The sequence below is a fragment of the Brienomyrus brachyistius genome, chromosome 3, assembly GCF_023856365.1.
Source record: "Brienomyrus brachyistius isolate T26 chromosome 3, BBRACH_0.4, whole genome shotgun sequence".
Lineage (NCBI taxonomy): Eukaryota > Metazoa > Chordata > Actinopteri > Osteoglossiformes > Mormyridae > Brienomyrus > Brienomyrus brachyistius.
Window position 1 is genome coordinate 14,407,098 of NC_064535.1, and position 20,367 is coordinate 14,427,464.

General features: G+C 45.7%; 1 protein-coding gene across 1 annotated transcript in view; it reads right to left on the minus strand.

Moving 5' to 3' along the window:
• Positions 1–1,546: 1,546 nt before the first annotated feature.
• Positions 1,547–20,367, minus strand: part of LOC125738248 (fibroblast growth factor receptor 2-like) — a 37,890-nt gene continuing 19,069 nt past the window's right edge. The window contains 10 exon segments of the mRNA XM_049007040.1: positions 1,547–3,081; positions 4,860–4,965; positions 6,251–6,388; positions 11,346–11,416; positions 11,770–11,892; positions 13,473–13,663; positions 14,952–15,062; positions 15,982–16,103; positions 18,213–18,352; positions 19,197–19,396. Coding sequence (XP_048862997.1) covers positions 2,917–3,081; positions 4,860–4,965; positions 6,251–6,388; positions 11,346–11,416; positions 11,770–11,892; positions 13,473–13,663; positions 14,952–15,062; positions 15,982–16,103; positions 18,213–18,352; positions 19,197–19,396 — 1,367 coding nt within the window. The 3' untranslated portion in view covers positions 1,547–2,916.

The window sequence follows — 20,367 nt, forward strand, 5'->3', positions numbered from 1 at the left end:
CTGGATGTTGTTTAGACCAGTTAAAATTAATGAAATTACTGCAGAAGTATTGTTTTGCTTTTTCTCCAAAGTCGGAATCCCAAACAAGATTCTGACGAATCACAGCACATCTTTCATGTCACACGCCCTGAAGGAGATGCACGAGGAATTAGGCATGAGAGCGATTAGTTCATACAGATTCAAGAAAATTTGGACAAACTAATCCTTTACTGTTTGCTCTCTTGGACGTTCTTCTCAAATACTATTTGTTTTTCCTGAGCTTTTATACAGCTAGAGGCTACACAGCACCTTAAAACAAAATTAAGGAACATGGTAAACGAAGATCCAGCCCGTGTCACAGAAAAGTTCATGACGCCCTGAACCGGAGAGCAAAACTTGGCTCACTTGGGGTGTAATCATGAGAGCATCTGTGCCAGGCCCAGGAATGTCAACAAGAAGCATTCAATAAAGGTGCCAAATTGTCTGCTTTCACACAGGAGAATAATGGTCACCATAGTAATACCCATGCATCCATTCAGATTGCTAGTCGCGTGACAAAAGCTGATCATATTAACCACAGAACTGGTGATATTGACCATGAGCTGACACTTCGATTGGAAAAAAGCTGTACATTCATTGTACGGACCTGGAACCTCTGCTGCTAGCTGCGCTGGAGTAAGGAGCAGGCAGCAGGAAGCAGACCTCCAGGAAAGCTGGGATCCCATTCCGGTCCCTTGTGGGGCCCAGAAGACGCCAGAGAAGCCAGCACAGTTCGCAGCAACCCAGCAGAAACCTTTGGACATGTTTTCTCCTGTACAAACCACAAGAAGCTCTACATTTAGACCCCACGAGGTAAAGAGATTTGGTCCCACCCATATCATCTTGCTGAATCCAAGAAAAAAAAAAAAAAACAACGTTTGGGAGAAACTAGCTAAGCTGCGACACATTGGCGTAACTGAAGAGTCGTACAGTGAGGGATCAGACCCATCATGCAGGTAGTCAGACCTGTGGATCTGCTCATTTCTGTGCTGACTGTCCAAAAGTGAATAAAGTGTTGACATTCAGTGTGTGCCTCAGGCCCCAGCTGCTGGATAGGTTGGGCAGAATATCACAGAAGGCTACAGACTGATTCCCTCTTTACCAGAGTCCAAGGAAATTCGGTTCCATTCGGTTTTCATGGAGGATCATGCAGTTTTTTTTTTCTTTTTTCTGGCTACAAGCGCATGTTGTTCGTCCTTGGAGTGCTTGTACTGCAGCATATTGGAACAGCGTCACTGTTTAAAGTCCAGATTTGCTCAGACATTTTAAGGCTACTATCCCAGTGGCATCCTTCATCTTTGTAACCTTTTTTAAAATCTGACAGATATATTTCTCATAATATCCAATTATACGGGTCAAAACGCTGGAGATTCTGTAAAGACGAAGCTTTCGATTCTAGGTTGCAATAAATGAAGATGAGCTTTGTGGCAACGAGGGGGCCGTGATGGATTGTCATCTAAACCCATGAGGAAGGCTGCAGCCGAACGTTCTATATGGAACTATTCATAGAAAGAAAAGCTTGCACACATTTCAGTTTTTCACCTTTAATTTTGCAGTAAGTGTCAGAAAAATCAACACTCGCAGGAAAAAAATTGGAAACACTTGGATGATTTTTTAATACTTCTGTTTTCTGAAAAAAAAACCTTACGTGAATTTTGTAGAATCTATTTAGTCTAGGTTAAGTGACAGAACTTTAGCGGGTATTTGTGAAGACGCCGTTCTTTCATGCACCGATAGTCGGCATTTTCCTTGCTACAATCTTAAAATGAGAAAACATCTTCTATGTCAAGGAAGTATTAGAAAACAAAAAAAATGTAAAGTGTGTCAAATGAACCTAACATTCATATTAAAACGTATAAAAAACAAGTGCAGGATCTTCCAAATACCCACTAAATTATTTCTGTAACCTCCTCTGAAAGATCATTTTAAATTACAATAAACATAATGGATTATTTATTATTTCATTAATATTATTTCTTTATTACGGCGTTTTTTTTTTTTACTTTTTCGTCTTAAAAACATAAGTCAATAAATTAACATGCTACCACCGGGACAGCCCAAACTCCGTTATGTATTTGAGTAGAAGTGAAACAGGTGTTCGTTAGACACCTCAGATAGGGGGCGAGAGGAGGGGAAAGTTACTCTGGAATCCATACAAAAAATAATTCACTGTAAATATAATATATATATTTATACATATTTGAATATATTTACACATATACCCAGCACTATATACTGTGTATTCAGCTCAATAATAATAATGGTGTGGGCTTATCAAAAAAGAAAATACAAACCATATTACAAAAACATGAGGCAGTGTCTTTCTCTTTCCCTACATTTTTTTGTTAGTTTTAGTTTATTTTTCCTGTTTATTTCCTATTTTTGTCCTTAAGTCCTCTAGTAGAGGACACTGGTCCACGCTTCCCTTTGGAACAGTTTCAGAAATGCCAGCCAGTGGAATGAAATCAATTATTTGAAACTATTTCAGGATCTTGGAGAAAGAAAAATAATAAAAAGAAACTAAAAAAAAAATAAAAAATAGGCGAGAAGCGAACCCCAGGATTGGGCAGTCAGGTCATTCGCCTGGAGCATTTTCGGGGTCCGTCCTCCCGTTAAGAGCTTGGAGTCGCACATCTGTGCGTGCATGCAGGTATGTGTGTGTGTGTACGTGTGTGCGCGCGTGTGTCTGCCACACAGCTCAGTTCAGATTCAACAGCAGCACGTCTTTAGTCCGGCACCCCCCTGGGTCCAAAAGTCCACCGGGATCCAGAAAGGGTGAGGGGAGCAGAAGATTGGGGGGGGAGGGGTTTGTGGGTCTTGCCCTTTTCCAGGGGCTAGTAGGAAGACTATTCGGGGGGTGGGCACGGAGGTCACAGAGCTGACCGCGTCCCTGCAGCCTCATGTCTTTACCCCGCCGTTGATGTGCTGATACTTGGGAAGGCAGGGCTCATCCGGGAGGGGCTCGTGGGAGAATACGGAGTCGTCTCCGGAAGAACAGGAGCTGCGTGTGTCTGGGAAGCTGGGAGAATACTGCTCGGTGGGGGCACACAGGTCCAGGTACTCCTGAAAGGTGGGGGGAGGGGAGGTTAGAACTGTACAAGGTCGTATAATCAGAGCCCCAGTCAGCTCTGCAAACTGGCTGCAGAAGCCCAGCCCCCAAACACGCATCAGCAAATCTATCTACGTGCCTGTAGGAGGATTTAAAAACACTGGCTGAATGTCGAATAAAGGTCAGACTGGACCCGTGCGAGACGAGCCTGGAGTCTCCCGGCTCTGACCCATTTGCCACGTCTTTTTTTCCCCTTTTCCTTCAGTACAGAGCGTGTCTGGGCAGGGTGGGGCTCGGCTGAAACGCACCAGCAGAGTCCTGGGTGGGGTGGCGACCGGTTGGCTCTGCGCTGGTAGAGTTTGTGTCGGTTTCAGGGAAAATGAAAATAAACCTGACGTCCGAAACTGGATGCGAGGAGCTCGGCGCACGGAGGCAGATGGAAAAATCGCTACAAAAATAGGCCACACTGGCAACCTCTATTCTGCCGGTGGAAAAAAAAAAAAAGAGTGAGACCGAAATGAAAAAAAAAATCCATTAATTTAAACTTCAACCAGTGTGCTGTGGTCACTTGCATTTTTTCTTTGTCTATTTGATTTTTTTTTTTTAACGGTAGTTATTGAAATATTTCAGTGGAGGAAGAAAGGTTTGGGTTTCTAAAATGACTTCTGGCTTCCAATCTACAACTCAACACAACAGAGCTCACATTACTAAAGACCTCCACATCTGCGAGCACTTTGGGAATGGGGGGGGGGGGTTGGAGAGGGGAAAAAAACAGTTTATTACATTTCAAAAGTTCAAATATAAGCTAGCTGCTGGGATAATCCATACAGTTCCTCTTTAACTCTCTGACTCCATTCCAGAGCTTTTGGTTTGATACCTGGAGTTTTTTTCTCACATCAGGAAGATACGGTCTAAGACAATTTTGGGGATGGAAAGCATTGCTAATTATGTTTCTGAGATCATGCCTGAGGGGTTTTTGAGTAAAATACTTTCACTGACTAGACTCAAGTTTCCCGCTCTGACGGACGAGTCACGGTCTGTCACCCAGAACTCTACCAATAATGGCTTCCCCGGCTGACGGAGACTCTGCACGGCGTAGCGAAGTGCGGGCACATGCATACACACACACACACACACACACACACACACACACACACACACATACACACACACACACGTATTTTGCAGGGCGGCATGTTCAGCGGCCGGCCTGTTGTCCCTGTCCGGGTCTGTGCAGTCTGTAACTATGCCTTTCGGTTTTTGTGAGACTCTGGTTTTTGTGAGACAGTTACATGTCGAGACCTGTGCGTTATTGCAAAACATTTCCTTTTGCACGTGGATATCTCAGAACAAAGGATAAAAAAAAGATTTGATCTAAAAAATGCACTCTTCCTTAACACCAGGGACAGGAAACGTCCATGTAAAAACACATCCGTGGCAGGTTACACCTGCAAACTACAGAGAAGCGGAGTATCAAATATGACACATCAAAGTGTGGCTCACGCGTTATGTGGAGGGGGAGTACAGCTAGAGATGCAGGAATGATTTATGGGGTTGTTACGGTCAGGGAAAAATGTTAGACCACATGGGGTGGTGACGGTGCCAAGGTCCTAAATCGGTCCAAGACCGCTTCACCACAGAGCCACTTCCATGCTACAGATACTAGCCCTGTTCAGTAGTGAGTCCAGTTCTACCCAAAAGGTATGAGAAACAGAAGTGAATTTCCATGCATGGAAAAAGGGGCGGTTCCTGATACTGTGATGGGGGCGGGGCATCATTTGTACATCCTCACCTCATTGGTGGCCAAGGTAAGGATGCGGTCCAAGTCCTCCACCAGCTGTTTGAAGGTGGGTCTGTGAGAGGAGATGGCGTGCCAACAGTCTTTCATCATCATATACCTGGGGTACAGAAAGAGAGCGAGGGGGGCGGAGAAGAACATCAGATTACTTTTCTCTTGCCTGCCAGTGGTCTTCCACACATGTGTTCCATTTACGAGAACCGACTATCATCAAGACATTTTGTCTTTAAAAATGACTTTACTGTTACATTACTCAATGAACAAGGGCACTTATCCCAGCTGAAAGCTGACTGGCCCCCAGATTGGCTCACTCTCCTGTCACTCACCGATTAAAAACATATGATTGACTAATGATAAGGTTGGTCCCCCTATATAAATTATGGCCCTCACCTACAAAAATAAAACCCTAGAATCGCCCCTGCTGTGCTGACCTACTACACGAGTCCGATTTAACTTTGAGAGAGCACAAAGGTTAGGAGGACTACAGCAAAAGCAGAAAAGTTTTCAATCCAACTTCCTGAACAGTCTCCATGGTGTCCAGGTAGAGAGAAGGCACTGTGATTCCACTTTATCACCTTACCGTGAAGTCCAGCCATCTTCAAATACTAAAGCTATGTAACCAACCATCCATCCATCCTTGGATGGCCTGCCAGTCCATTGGAGAAAAGCTGAAACCAAAGTACTTTCTGGTGGTGCTGACTGATGATCGCTGTGCTTTAATTTTGACCGAGCCGTCGCTCCTACGGTACTGAGATACTCCAGAGACCAAGAAGCTTTATCGGGCAGTCGGTGCCAAAGTCCACTGAACAAGAACATTGATGGCAAACTGTCAGCGCATCTGTCTGCTCGCAGTAATGAATCTGCTCATCAGTGCCCCTCTTCAGCTCGGAGTGCAGCGCTACACTATCTTCAATAGCTCCCCACACTTCCTGTACAACCTGTAGAGGGCTTCCACCTCACTCCCTGTATCATCTGGTAACGGTCTGCATCCTGTAACATCTGTGAATAGCTCACACTCCTCCACTTCCTGCATTTGTAAATGCTTTATCCTTCATTTCCTCTGGAATCCATATGGCTGACCCCAGACTTCCTGAAGTACCTGCAAACATTTTGTCCACTCTCTTCTTGCAATATTCACAAATGGCTGCACAATTATTCCCCGAAGTATGCATAAACGGCATGTCCTGCACCTCAATTTTAGCACTTATAACTTAATATAAGGCTTATACTGTTGCTGTGCTTCGTAACATATTTCTAGGTCCTGAAAATCTGTTGTTATTTTCTCTGCGGTGACAGGTGAGCTGATGCAGGGTTAAAACATACAGGGGCCGATTTCTGCTGAAGGGAGGAACAGATGACGAGTGCAGGAGGGGACGACAGCTTACAACTCGTTGGTGCAGTTGCTGGGCTTGTCCATCCTGTGGCCTTCCTTGAGGAGTTTGAAGAGCTCCTCCACAGGGATGCCTGGGTATGGAGAGCCTCCCAGCGTGAAGATCTCCCACATCAGCACGCCAAACGACCACCTGGGGGGAGATCGCAGAGATTCAAAAGCTCAAAGTCAGTTCCCTTGATCGCTCACTCAAGGATCAAAGCGATTCTTCTCAACAGAGAGCTGAAGTTGGGCTTCACATCAACCGTAGGATTGCATGGCCATACATTACTGCCACCGACATCACCCTACAGTTTCCTTATACAGATGGTGCTCACTGGCTGCTGTTGCCTTATAGACCTCGTGCAGAATAATGAGACTAAAATAAACCAAATAAGCTGATGTACCCGTGTCCCGCTCTGCTCTTCCCTGAACAGGCGAGGTCTGCCGTGTCTCCACTATCCATAAATAAGAACCACGTTTGGCGGCAGATTTGAAACTTGTTCTGATGAGAGTAGGCTGGCTGGCCGGGCGGAACAACGGAACGCCTTTGGCGGTTGAATGCGGTCTTTCTCTGTGCTCCCCAGGACGCCCCGTGGCACTGACACCCCCCCTCCCCCTTGGGACCCTGCTCTCAAAGCTAGCTTTTGTCTCCTTGCGGGGGTTGGCCACAGTGCCCCTCATTGTCCGCACTAAAACAAACAAACGTGGGAGAAAAAAAGCCGTGAAGCACAGGAAACAGCCGCCCAAGGGGAGGACGCGCCGATACGGACCGGCACACGTGTACACAGCTACGGGAAAACGCGCGGGCTGGCTGAGACGACAGATCGAACACAGGTGACCAGAAAAAATGCAGAGGGAACTGCAGCGAGTGACACTGGCGACGCAAGCGAGGTCTCACGCAAACTAGCCGCATTTCACACAAATGACTCACACACCCAAAGCCGAATAGCCTCAGTCACACAGAAGTCACACTGGGCCACTTTACGAAGCCAGAGGTTCTGTGGCCGTCCGACAAGAAGTACAACCAGGGGTGGCACAGAGGCCGGGTTCGAGTCACTTTGCTTCCTCACTTATCTGTGTACTCAGTCTGCCTACTGTTTACATTTCTCCTTCCCTCCCAGTTTCATTCTAATCAGTAACATATTTATTCTTGTCCTTCGATAACGGCTGAACTTCTTCTCAGACGTTCGCTTCGTTTCACACAAACGCCGCGCTTCTCATGTCTGATCCAGCATCTTTTCCCAATCTACCCGTTATCTGTTTTTAATAAAAGTACGGCATCCTTTAGTGCACAAGTCGAATTTCATTTTCTCATGTAGAAGTGAACGGTAACTGAAAGTATAATCAAACAGTACCGTAAACTTTATCCTTTTTTAATTTCACACTTCGGTACAGAGCTGGGCATAAATCCATGCCTCCAAAAATGCCAACAGACCCTCCGTTCAATGGTACCCCCCCCCTCCCCCCCAACTAAACCTTGTCCACTCAGATATGACATCATCATGACTCCATAAGTAAGGCCTGTGTGCAGGATCTGCCTGTACGTTCCTGTAAAGTTGAGGTCATGTGACTGCTTATTTGTGGGAGCCCCGCTGTGAGAATTCCTCCTCAGCTCATTTATTCATTTAATCTGATTTCATTTTATAGACTGCCCCCGCTTTCCATCATATTCTGATGCAAATCCACCCCCTGGGGACTTATATAAAAAAGCCAATTAGTAAAGTGAGCGATGAAATGTAATTACTGGTGAGCGATACAAGGGGCTTCTGTGTAGCCGGCATCGGACCACGGCTGTGGCCTTGGCATCGATTAGCGCTAGCTGATGCACGCGTGTACGCATAAACAGGGGTTAGACTTAGCATGCACGCGCACACACACACACACACACACACACACACAGGTTTGTGGGTATATCTTTGTGGGGACTCTCCATTCATTTCGATGGGGAAAACACGACGACCTTAACCCCTACCCAGCCCTAACCTTAACCATAAGTAACCAAACTAAATACGAGACTTTTGGCATTTTTAGTTTTTTGATTGCGTTCACAGATCTTTGTGGGGACCTGAAGAATTATCCCCACAACATCAAAATAACATTTGTATAAAATTGTCGGCCACTGTAGCCATTTGGTACCCACAATGTAATATAAACGTAATACAGACACAGACACACACTGTCCTATGCAGGAAAGCTGACATCAGCACACATGCATGCAGTAATCATCTATACCTTCAGTGACAGGCTTAGGGGAACAAAAAAACACACAACAACACACCATTCATCACCAGAAGATGGTAGAACTATAAGGACAAAAAGGCCATAATGACCCGAACTTTTAGCAGCGCGTCCAATCACATACGCCGTCCTGCGCAGAAAGCTGACATCAGTGAATAAAGTTACAGTAACTATGCACGTTTTCCAAACCCTGCACACACAAACGGGCAACGCTCGCAGAAGCGACACACAAATAGCTTTCCCCATAGGTCAGCATGCAACATGCTTTTTCCAATTAGTCCTGCGCCGAAGCACAGAGGACACAATACGAAAAAAAACACACCCCATACCGCCAATTCGGGCCCCTAATCCGGGCCTACGCTGTAAAAAAAAGAAAAAGGAAGAAAGTGCGCGATTCAGAGCTCGCGTCTCTATGCGCCGGAGAGAAACAAAGACTCGTTGTCATTCACAGAGCGGACGTACGAAAAACACAGGAAGGGGGGGATTATGGCCCTTTGAGAGAGGGGGAGAGACAGCGTGCACAACATGTACGGGACAATCGGAGGGAACGGAGAGGGATGAGGCAGATTTGTAGCCTGGGTGCCACTGTGCTCAGACATGTGTGAAGAGACTGGGGTGGGAGAGATTTCCACACAGCCGGGGGGGGGGGGTCGAGGGGGGCCTCCAGCTTTGAAGCCAAGCAGATTAGTAACACAGCGATGGCTGCAAGCATAGCGTGAAATCCTCACTTTCGCCGCCGATCGCCTCACACCCCCCCCCCCCCCCCATCACGTCTTTGGGCCTAATCGCCCCCGTGACGTACGTGACACTGCTTCAGTTGGGTTATAAAGGACAGCTGAGGAATGATTTCACTAGGCAAATGTCAACTAGCTAGTGGCGCCTGCCAGGGTGTTTCAAAAACCGTCCCCAGCACGCAGTCACAAAACTTTACTACAATTGGGCATTTATTGTCATTTATCTCCATTGTCTGCTTCAAGTTTTGGCAAATTTGCACTACAGTGAACCACTGCTTTTCCTTTGGCACTAGTTCAGTTATTGGTCTCAGAATTCTGGTTCCCTTGTACTGGTACTTTGCAATGATATTTGCACACGGTACTGTTCTGCAACTGTATTGTCTTAAGACACCATACACTTTGATTTCTGTACACTTCTATTTTCTGTTGTATTCCTTACTACAGCAGTACACCCATATCCGCAGTCTCAGAATCCGCGAATTACAGCGGCCCAATAAAAGTTGCAATGTATAACAGTTGGTTTTTGTGAGGGTGTATAAAAAAGCAGATTTTCATTGCTCTGTCATCCCTTGATACCAGAAACAGGGACTCGAGTCTGCGACTCAAACTCGAGTCTCACTCGAGTCAGCGACTCAAACTCGAGTCTCACTCGAGTCACTCTTAATTTGACTTCCAACTCGATATTTTTTGACTCAGACTCGACTCATGAGCAATAAGAGTCTTTAAGGCTCTGTTGAAATTTCTACACATTAGAAGCATTAAGTGTAGAGCTCTCTGCAGACCATAAAGGCTTTAAACATCACGACGTGCCGCTGTGCACGGAGCATCGGAACTGGAGCCGGAGAAACGTGACGTCAGGTGATGTCAACCAACAACCCTCTTTTTCTATTTGCTACTGGTACAATGCAGACCCAATCTGAGAAGATGAGGGATATTCCAAATGCCATTCTGGGTTTTATTTTACATTAATAGGCACCGACTAGAAATAGACGTTGCTTAACCTGTGTTGTAAATTATATATGCATTGTGTTGTGATACAGTGACACAGATCCGGCATAGATTGCCATAAATCTGATAATTTAGCAGATATGTCCCAAAAACAGACATACCCTTCAATACCCTTTGTTTCAGACATACCCTTCTAAGTCACACTGTATTTTCTTACAGCTTAGAAAGCGCCCCCACCTCTTCATTATGCCCCGCCTAGGGCGTGTAGTGTTATGTCTTAAATTATTCGGCGTTCCATCTCACATTCAAAATTAATAAAGTAAAAACATAATGACAGGAAATAATTCAACGGAACAATAATATCACTGACTGCTCTCCACCAAGTTATTTTGACTTTTAACATGGAGTTTGCGGTGATATTTGCATAACCATTTATTTACTTGCACACACACACGAGCTGAGAGACAAGTCAATTTTATCCATTAATTGTTAGTTTCTGTTTTAGAACGATGTGTAAAAATTAAAATGGCAAACTGTAAACATGCACTAGTAGCATGACAAACAGGGTCTCGGTTATACTCATTCATTAGCCAATCACGTCACTTTAACGTAGTTGAGGGCGGAGTCTGACATGGTTTGGTTTGGTTCCAGAGCAGGGCCAGTCTGACATGCTTTCAGTACAGAAATGTATGCATGCAACGGTCCAACTCAGGAATTTATGCTAGAATTTCTTGCAAGGCATGTCTTCATAATAATGTTATTTGCTCTTTTGCCATTAGAATACCTTTCATTCGAGAGAGTACAGTACTGTACAATATTGTACATTATACTTTATCAGTACTGCATTTAATGTTGGTTAATGTCTTACCGATCATAGGTTCTCAAGTCAACTTTACCATATGCAAGGAGAGGAAAACCACGCGATATGTGGAGTCTGCTGATGGTTCAATATTATCCGCGATTTCAGCCACCTGCTGTAGCCGCAGATACAATGGAACTATGTGTTGCACATATTGTGTTATGAAGTATTTTCCCCTATGTGTAATATTGTCCTGTTCTTCATTTTTGGAACCCAATGACAAACAATTCTGGTCTGTTTGTACATACTGGCAGGTAAGTGTTCGGAGTTCTGAAATTTTCTGAGGATATACTATACTACTATACTATACTATAAACAGAAATACTTACACGTCACTCTGGTGTGTGTAGACTCGGTCGAAGAGGGCTTCTGGGGCCATCCACTTCACTGGAAGACGACCCTGCAGATACGGCGACAGCTCAGAGGTCACAGCTTCACGATAAAACGCCCACATTTAATGTTCGTTCTGGCTGTCAAGTTTTCTCATGGAGGGAGACAGAAAGGAATTAGGGCACATAACGGTGAAATAAACCATGCCCCAGCTTACTCCAGCTTACTGCTGTACGAGTGTCACACTAAACAGACCTGATGAAGACTTATCTTCTGGGCCATACCATCTGAACACCACCCCCATAATCAATCCCACTGAAGTGGCAGGAGAGTTCAGACGTGCCTTATGTCTTGGTTCATCTTGATCGTTTCCTTTAAGGCAGGACCAAAAGCAAAATACGGTGGGGGGAGGGCGGAACTCACATTTGTGGTCTTTTTATAGTAATCGATGTTGTGGACGTCCCTGGCCAAGCCGAAGTCAGCTATCTTCATGACATTGCTTTCTGTGACCAGTACATTCCTCGCGGCCAAGTCCCTATGAATACACTGAGAGGTACAAGAAGGAGCAGCGGTGAGACCGAAGGTCTGGGTAAAAAAATGAAACACTTATGCCTTTTTCAGGATGCACACTTATTAAAATTTGCAGATGTTTAAGAATATTCCAAAAAATATACATCTGAATATTCATGCCATAGACTGTATGTTTGTGGAGAGCTACAGACATGGGGTGTCTTTGTCAAACTATGGTCTTGGGATCAGACTGGTCTCATCCGGCCACACAGTAGCAAATCCTTACTTCTGGCTGCCATCATCGGCAGGATTTTACTTGTTTTTCTAGTGATGTAATGAACGTCACACAGCCGTAACTCTAACTAGGTGGTTAAAGGATAACCGGGTAATCCCCTCTGTGTAAGATCATTTCACTAGAAGTCCGACTGCCCTGTATAACGGTGTTCGTTAAGCTTTAAAATAAGTCTTGGGCAATCTGACCAGTGGCCAGCCGAGACACATCGATGTTTACGCCTGAATCTATTATGAGTCTCCAAGGTGTCCCGCTCACCACTTGTGCTCAGATTTCATTACTGCTCTGCCTATAGTTATTGTAATGTGCATGTCATGGATGCATCCAGGATGCATTAGTGTTTACTGTGGAAAAGATGTGTGGTCAAATGCATCCCAGACCATCTCGAAAAGTGGTCTGAGCCATGAGATCGCAATGCATCTTGGTGGTCGTTCACACTTGTGTTTATTGCTGATTACTTGCGATCTGATCACCCAAGATGCATCTTAGAACCAAGTGTAAACAGAGCCTATGTGTACTAATCCGATGTTCCTTCATCATTAATCAATCATAGTCGTTCGTGTACAGTACTGTGCCAGTCTTAGGCAGCCAAAGAAAATGATGTATAAATGCTCTTCATGTTGGTGCAAAACTATGCTGTTATGCCTGACCAGGAGTGTCAGCTTAGCCATTTCGAAACTTCTGCTACAATCACCCCAGTATTTCCAGCACCATACAAAACACCCACATATTCTTTGACTCGACCACTAGCACACCTCATATAGCTATTGACTTTTTAAGCTATTAAGTTTATTAAGTGGGCTGGTGGTGAAATTTATTAATTACATGGAATGGCTGGGGTGCCCCCGAGGAGAGGTTTGGGAACTGAAATGGTGTTCATCCAACCATCCAACTTCATATCAGTGACTTTTTGGAGAGCAGAACAAATTTTTTCTAGTTATTGTGTTTCCGTTAATTTGCATATATTCTGCTCTTAAATTATGTTTTTTGTTCTGAGCAGCCCGGATAAATGACTTTAAACATTTAAGACTTTTAAACAGCTTTAAGACTATTGCGTAGTACTGTATTTCATGCAGCTACTATATTTGTTCATGATTTGTACTTGAGTAGTAACTGAGTTACTAAGTTACTTGTGACCCTTATTTCAGTTACTTGTAGTGTTGTCGTGTTGTTAGGTATAAGCTGTATCTAAGAGGGATTTTCATAATAGAAAATAAAGTTTATTTGAATTTTGAACACGGTAATAGATCTTATACTTTACATGTAACATATGTGTAGGTAAGTTTAGAGCCCCCAGACCCCACCCATAGTTAGCCCCACCCACCTTCTGTGAGGCCAGGTACTCCATACCACGTGCCACCTGGTAGGCACAGGACACCAGGTCCTTGAAGGTGAGCTGCTCGTCTGACACGCGGGCAATATCGTAGGAGTACTCCATGCCGGGCGGCCGGCGGGCTCGCAGGTATTCCCGAAGGTTCCCCTTGGAGGCGTACTCCACAATGACGTACAGAGGGCCTGAGCGAAAGGGGAACACGGCTTTAGACACCCCCTCTACCGAAAGAACTCAGTCACCTAGTCCATCTTGCTAAATATTAACTAATGTCCACCAACACAGAGCCGGTGCTGGGCTGGATCTCACTTGGTGCCATTTGAGAACCTGCCCACGTTTCCACCGGTTTCAAAAACCAGCAGAACGGAAATGTTATATAGACGAAAGTGAGAGTAGAGTAAAGGTTCATATGAATTCATATTTTTTATCTTTATTTTGATACATTTCAGATTTTAAGTTTTTATAAGCTGCTGAATCGAACAAAACTCAACCTTTAAGTCTCATAGAGTGTGACTATTTTATTTATTCAACCTGTGACAGGTTTTGAATGCATTATTAAATCTGGCCAGCTGATCAATCTTTCTGGTACCACAAAATAAAAAAAACGATGCAACATTATTCTGTAATAAGCTGGCAAGTTGTTTCACTGTCTGTACCGGCAATATTAGACAAAACTATATAATTTAAGGCTTGAGGTTCCCAGTGCACCTACACCAGGAGTCTCTAACTCTGGTCCTGGAGAGCTACCGTCCAGTAGGTTTTCTATCCTACAGAAGCCAGATAGAATAGAAAACCTACTGGATTGTAGCCCTCCAGGACCGGAGTTGGAGACCCCTGACCTACACTGCCACACTGTGTCCATTATTCAGACGGGGGGCCAGCCCATCGCAGGGCACACTCACACACACACTTACAGGCAATTTAGCAACTTGTTTTGGGACTGTGGGGGAAAACCGGAGTACCCGGAGAAAACCTCACGACGACATGGGGAGAACATGCAAACTCCACACACATGTGACCCAGGCGGAGACTCGAACCCGGGTCCCAGAGGTGTGAGGCAGCAGTGCTAACCACTGCGCCACCATGCCACTCCCTGAGGCCACATGAGCTCCTTAAATGGCCAAATGTTATAGTCTAGATACATGAAATATTTTTAAAAATCCTGAAAATTTGTATCTCATATGTTGTGGTTCATATATATATTTTCTGTTCTGTCCTTGTCATCCAGACCACACCTATAGAAATATGTCCCAAATCCCCGAGCTGCACCCATAATGAATATTCCAGAAGCTTGCAGGGGACGTTTTGGGACTTACTTCCATCAGATCTTTATCATTAGACATCAAATGTGCAAATGTGATAACTAAACGTTAACCTCAACAGTAAGCGCTTCACTAGCCATCATACTTGTCCATCTTAGTCATTCCGTGCTGAAGCCCTCCCCTCCACGCCCCCCCCCCCACACACACTCACCGTCCTGCGTACAAGCCCCCAGCAGGTTGATGATGTTTTTGTGCTTCCCAATCATCTTCATCATCTCCATCTCAGACACCAGGTCAGAGAGGTCCTTCTCCGTGGCGTCGTCTGGTGGGTGAGGGATAACAGGTAAACCTCAAGGGGGGGGGGAACTTTCACCTACATCACCCTCCGCAATAATGTCAAGACTCCATCCACGGGAGCTGCGTTCTGTAGACCGGGCGCGATTCCCAGACGATGGAGTGTAATGTTACCAAAAAAAAAAAAAAAACTTTTCTCCATCACAAAAAAAAAAAAAAGATTAGAACTGCAAACAGACAGAGAATACAAAAGTCTCCTTTCAGCTGTGGAGAATTAAAGGCGTTTATTTAATCTGGTGCAATTACGTGAAGCACCATCACCTTTTTCATTAGCAAGCACTGACTGATACACCCATAGTCACAGCCGGATCACCTTGGCTGAGTTACTACCCATAATGCCCCTGTAACTAAGCTGCCCTTTTCTCCCTTTTAAAATCTTTATCTTGCCACGTAAAGCCACCTTTCTTGCCTGAGCCCCTTCTGTCTTTCTAGCTCCTATTATAATTTGTGCAATGTGTGCCCCCACCACCCCGCTATGTCTTTTTGCAGGTGCTGAATGTGGACCTTTGCACCTGGTGCAATCAAGGTCCGGAATGCAGGCCTCAGTCAGCACCAGGAAATAACAGCGACAGGCGATCCCACCACCTCCTCACTTCATTTTCACCAGCCCTCCAATGCCGAGGCCACTGAAAAATCCTAGGGTGGGTATCTCGCTACGGGGGAGGTGCTGGGGGCTTAAACCACAGTCTCTGTTTACTCCCTGAACAAGCTGTAACCTTAAAGCCCCATCAGTATAGTCCAACAATCAATGAAGGCCCCCCTCACCCCCCCCCTCCCACAGTCTGGAGTTTCTTTAGGATGACATTCCACCAGTGGCAAACAGAACTGCAGATCTTCCATGCCTGCTAACCCTGGTGAGATGAAGATCCCACCAAGGAGATGATTACCTTTGAGCATCTTGACTGCCACTGTCACAGCTTCCTTGGACTTGTCCTTGTCGATCCCCATAGCTTCAGCCATCACCACCTGCCCAAAGCAGCCCTCTCCCAGTGGCTTGCCAAGCGTCAGCCTGGGGTGGGGGGAGGGGGGGGGAGAGAGTCAGGAGAGGCGGGGGAACTATTCGAATCTATTTTCACAACAGCACCACTGACATTCAAGAGAATCCACAACCCACCCTCCCTTCACCCACATCATTGGAATCATTCCCCAACATCGTCACGTTTTGGTTAAGGGGGTCACTACCCTCTCCAGTAATTATCAGCCATTTCAACTCATTCAACAACCAAGATAAATCCTTATTGGAACAGCTCCTGTTCACTCCAACACAAGACCGTAGAGAGACCCTTCATCAATCACAGCTGGCCTGGAAAATTCTGGGGCTTAGAAGCCCTCGAAATTGTCACAAAGCCCCTGATGGAGATATTTGGCCAGATTTGGGACCAGGTCCAGCTCTGCGTTACAGCCTCACCCTGTAAATGTTTTATTCACGCGCCTCTTCTTCATCCTACACCATACTAATGTCTCTGTTGTAATACACACACTAGAGCCAAAAATAGGATCAAATTATTTGTGAGTAGTAAAAATACAGAAATGCTTTCACGAAATGGAGCCAATACAGCATTTGTGTGTGAGTTATTACTCAGGAGAGAACCTGCTGGCGTTTCTTCCTACAGAGCAGTGTTTGAGAAGTGGGTCAGCAGGTCCATCATCGCGTACACCCCCTCCCCCAGCATCAGGCAACCTCAAGCTTAAACATTGACCCCTGAACTCTGTTTGCCCCTAGCAAGCACAGGATTGGCAGCCCTTGGCCCCACCTCCACTGAGTACCCCCCCCCCCCCCCCCACACACACACACACACACACATGGCCCCGTGTCCCGGCTGTGTAAACATTCACACCAGGCTCATCGCGGGAACACAATCCCCATTCTGTCCATGTGTGGCCCCCGCTGGCCCCCGCTGGCCCCCTGGCTCAATAGCACCCTTTCTCTGGACCAGCCGAAGATAATCAATGTTGTTCTCCAACCACCATTTTTCAACAACGTTAGCGTTCCAGAATTTTCCACATTTACAACACAGCCATGGAGGCAGACAGTAATGACAAGTAAAAAACTCATGGGGTGGTGGGGAGGAGGGGAGAGAAGGAAGGAAAGATTGCCTGTCCATCTGTCCGAGCAGCAGAAAATTAAACGCAGCAGAAAACAACAAGGGATCAACCTTAAATAGCCCCAAAACATACAAAGAACTTTATAGGAAAGTAAGAGTCATAGATAAGTACAAGACACTAGCGGGTCATCCCACAGGGAGAAACTTTCATGTTGTCAGAATCGCAACAGGGTGCAGCGTGAAACAACAGTTGCGCTCAAAACTGAGCCAGGACTATGGTCCAAATCGATCCAAAATGGCTGCCAGGCTCTCCGTCTCACGTTAGAACAGCAAAGAGTCCGCCCACAGCAGTCGCTTCGCTCCCCGAGTCTTTCTGCACCCAAAGAAGAATTTTTTATATTGCGTAATAGTGCCCCCCCCCCCCCCCCACTTTGCAAAATAGTACACTCCACATGAAGGTAGTTAAATAATTGTCTGTGAGACAACGTGACCTTTCTGCTGTGCTTTAAGCACAGGCCAGAGCTGGTGTTCACACAAGCCTCCGCTGCTGGTTTGTAAAGTGAGTCATAGATTAACCAGCAGAAAAATAATGGCAAGAGGTGGGCAAATTCTTACGGCAGTTTAAGCCTAAGAATTTCCATTAATTAGGAATTCTTTTTATTGTCTTTCAGCTCTACGCCTGCAGATTACATTTATGAGTGTTTAATGATTTGGAAAGAAACAGTGAGTCAACAACTTACTAGTATATAGTGCTGATAAATGATTAATGGGCCTTTATCAAGACATGAGGGATTAATAGTTTGCGTGAAAGTCTTGTGTAAAAGTGCACAGCGGGAACACCTGGCTGTGTCAATGTCATGGGAACAGTATACAGTCCTGGGAGGCTGCATGCGTGGTCATCTTGGCTGGAGAGACACAGCACTTATCTGGAGGACTGGGAAGCTTCTCAAACCCCAAATCTGTCAGCTCACAAGGCAACACCCAGCCGAAAGCAGAACCTGGCCAGAAATGCTGTGCGGATGTGGAAAAGGAGTACTCAACAGGCAGGCTGGGAGGGGGGGGGGGTCACTCACTTATCCCGGGAGAACTCCCAGCGCGGGTCCTCTGGAAGATCGTATTCTGGGATAGGGTCGTCATGGGCTGAGGATCGGTGGGTGGTGATCCGTACCAGTGGGGTACTGGAATTCATGGAGGAGCCCGAGTCTGCTGACACCTACAGGGCGAGAGGGGTATGGCTAATCACCTCGAATTTCTGCTGGTGACCTGCTGATAGGTGCTGGGGGGGGGGGGGGTGGGGGCTGTGTCAACTAAGACTGAAGGGATGCATCTCATAAACTATCATGAAAAGTCACAAATACGTGCAAATAATAAAACACAACTAATACCCTGAATTGTGTAAAACAGATGTTGTATGTAGAGGTCAGTATGGTCTCATTAGCTGTCAGCAGTTCTCAGAAAACTGGTGGCTCTCGTCTCCAGAAAGACTGACAGCCCTGAACATCTCATGTCCTTCGTTTCTGTTCTTACCTGGACGGAGGAGTCTGTCTGCTGCACTGTAACCTTAAACGTTACCTTGTTTTCTTCTCTCTAAGGCAAAGCGTTAATTACACAGTAACGACATGCAGTAATGACCAGGCCCGTTTACAATGGCGACCAAGGTCCAAGACCTTAAGAAATAACATAATATGCTTCGCGGGATTGATTCCATTGTCAGCTACTGTCAAGATGACGATGGCGACCATAATCAGCAGGTCTTTCACTGCTGCTATTGAAACGACTGACTGATTGACCTTATCAGTTTTAATAGCTTGCGTGTGTCATCATCCTTCTCATTTCCCTTCATTAAAGCTTAATAATGTAACTTTTTTATATATTGCTGAATATTCCATCAGAGCTACCCAGGATTTTTGAGATTTTTTTTGTTTTAACCACTGCTCCCCCTGCCTTATTCCCCCCTGCCTGGTTACTGCATGTGAGTCCGCTCAGGAGTGTGAGGCATGCGTGCTGGTGAATAGGATGGTAAGGGGTCTGCAAACTCTTTATCTACTTTCTGTTACCTGGCGACGCAGGGGAATCTGCTTGCTGAGCTTGTGCACGGTGGGCTGGCCGCCAAAGTCAGGCTTCTTAGCAGTGGTGCGCATGCGGCAGGCCACCACCACCACCACCATGCAGGCGATGAGGAAGACGCCCACGCAGTAGATGGCGATCTCAACATAGTCAGGTGAGGTCAGTCCCTTGACCTGCTCCTCGGGGACTGCTGTGAAGGTGGGGGTGGGGATGGGGGTTGCGGTTAGGACCCAAGTCAGGGGCATGTGCCCCACACAAAACAAGCAACCTACACACAGGCACAACTGGGCACAGAACCTGAAAAATCATCTTCTACTACATCCGCTAAAACAGCTAAATGCTAACAATTCTGGAATCGCTACCTACGACTGCTATTCAACTTCAAACACTATAAATCTGACAATAAAACTCTTCGATAAACAGAGCAGAACTGTTTGCGGGTGGAGGCTGTGTGTCCCCTAACAGAATTCTTTATTCACATACACACATTAAAAAAAATAAATAAATAAATTCAAATCTGACCACATACAAGCAAACAGAACAGCCAGTGGCCAAAACGTCCAAACATCAGAATTTCAATATAACTCTATAAAGCCACATAATGCATATCGCACAGAATCCACAAACGAGGCCATTGTGCAAAGACGAGGGTCATGAATCCCCCTGTTATTCTGTCCTGACTGCAATTCAGACAGACATGGAGAAAATTCATTAACCTAATTCAAGGATCTGTCAACAGAGGGCGACCCATCGAAGGAACTTGCAACTAATCGACTGGCTTCATCTAAAGCTTTGCACACAATTTTAAGTGTTTCTACAAACAAATGGTAGAGCTGCAGTAATCAGACTCTCGAAGGGTTCACCCTCCTGTGGAAGATGTAGTAAAAATGAAAATTCTGCCCCCAAAACAAGCAGGCACACTGTCAAAAAGGGCTTTGACCAATCCATAACTCATTCATAACAACAATTAGACTCTGGTTCTTGGGATTATTTCCCCACCCATGCCCCCAGCAATGACACACAGCCCCCCCCCCAACACAATGCAGGTCTAGCAATCCTGCCTTGTGACCATCAGGTTAGACACAATGTGGTAACGTAAGCAGGTAATGTAATAACAAGCAGTAATCTGGTCTCTCTCAGGACTAGAACGCCACCCTGATC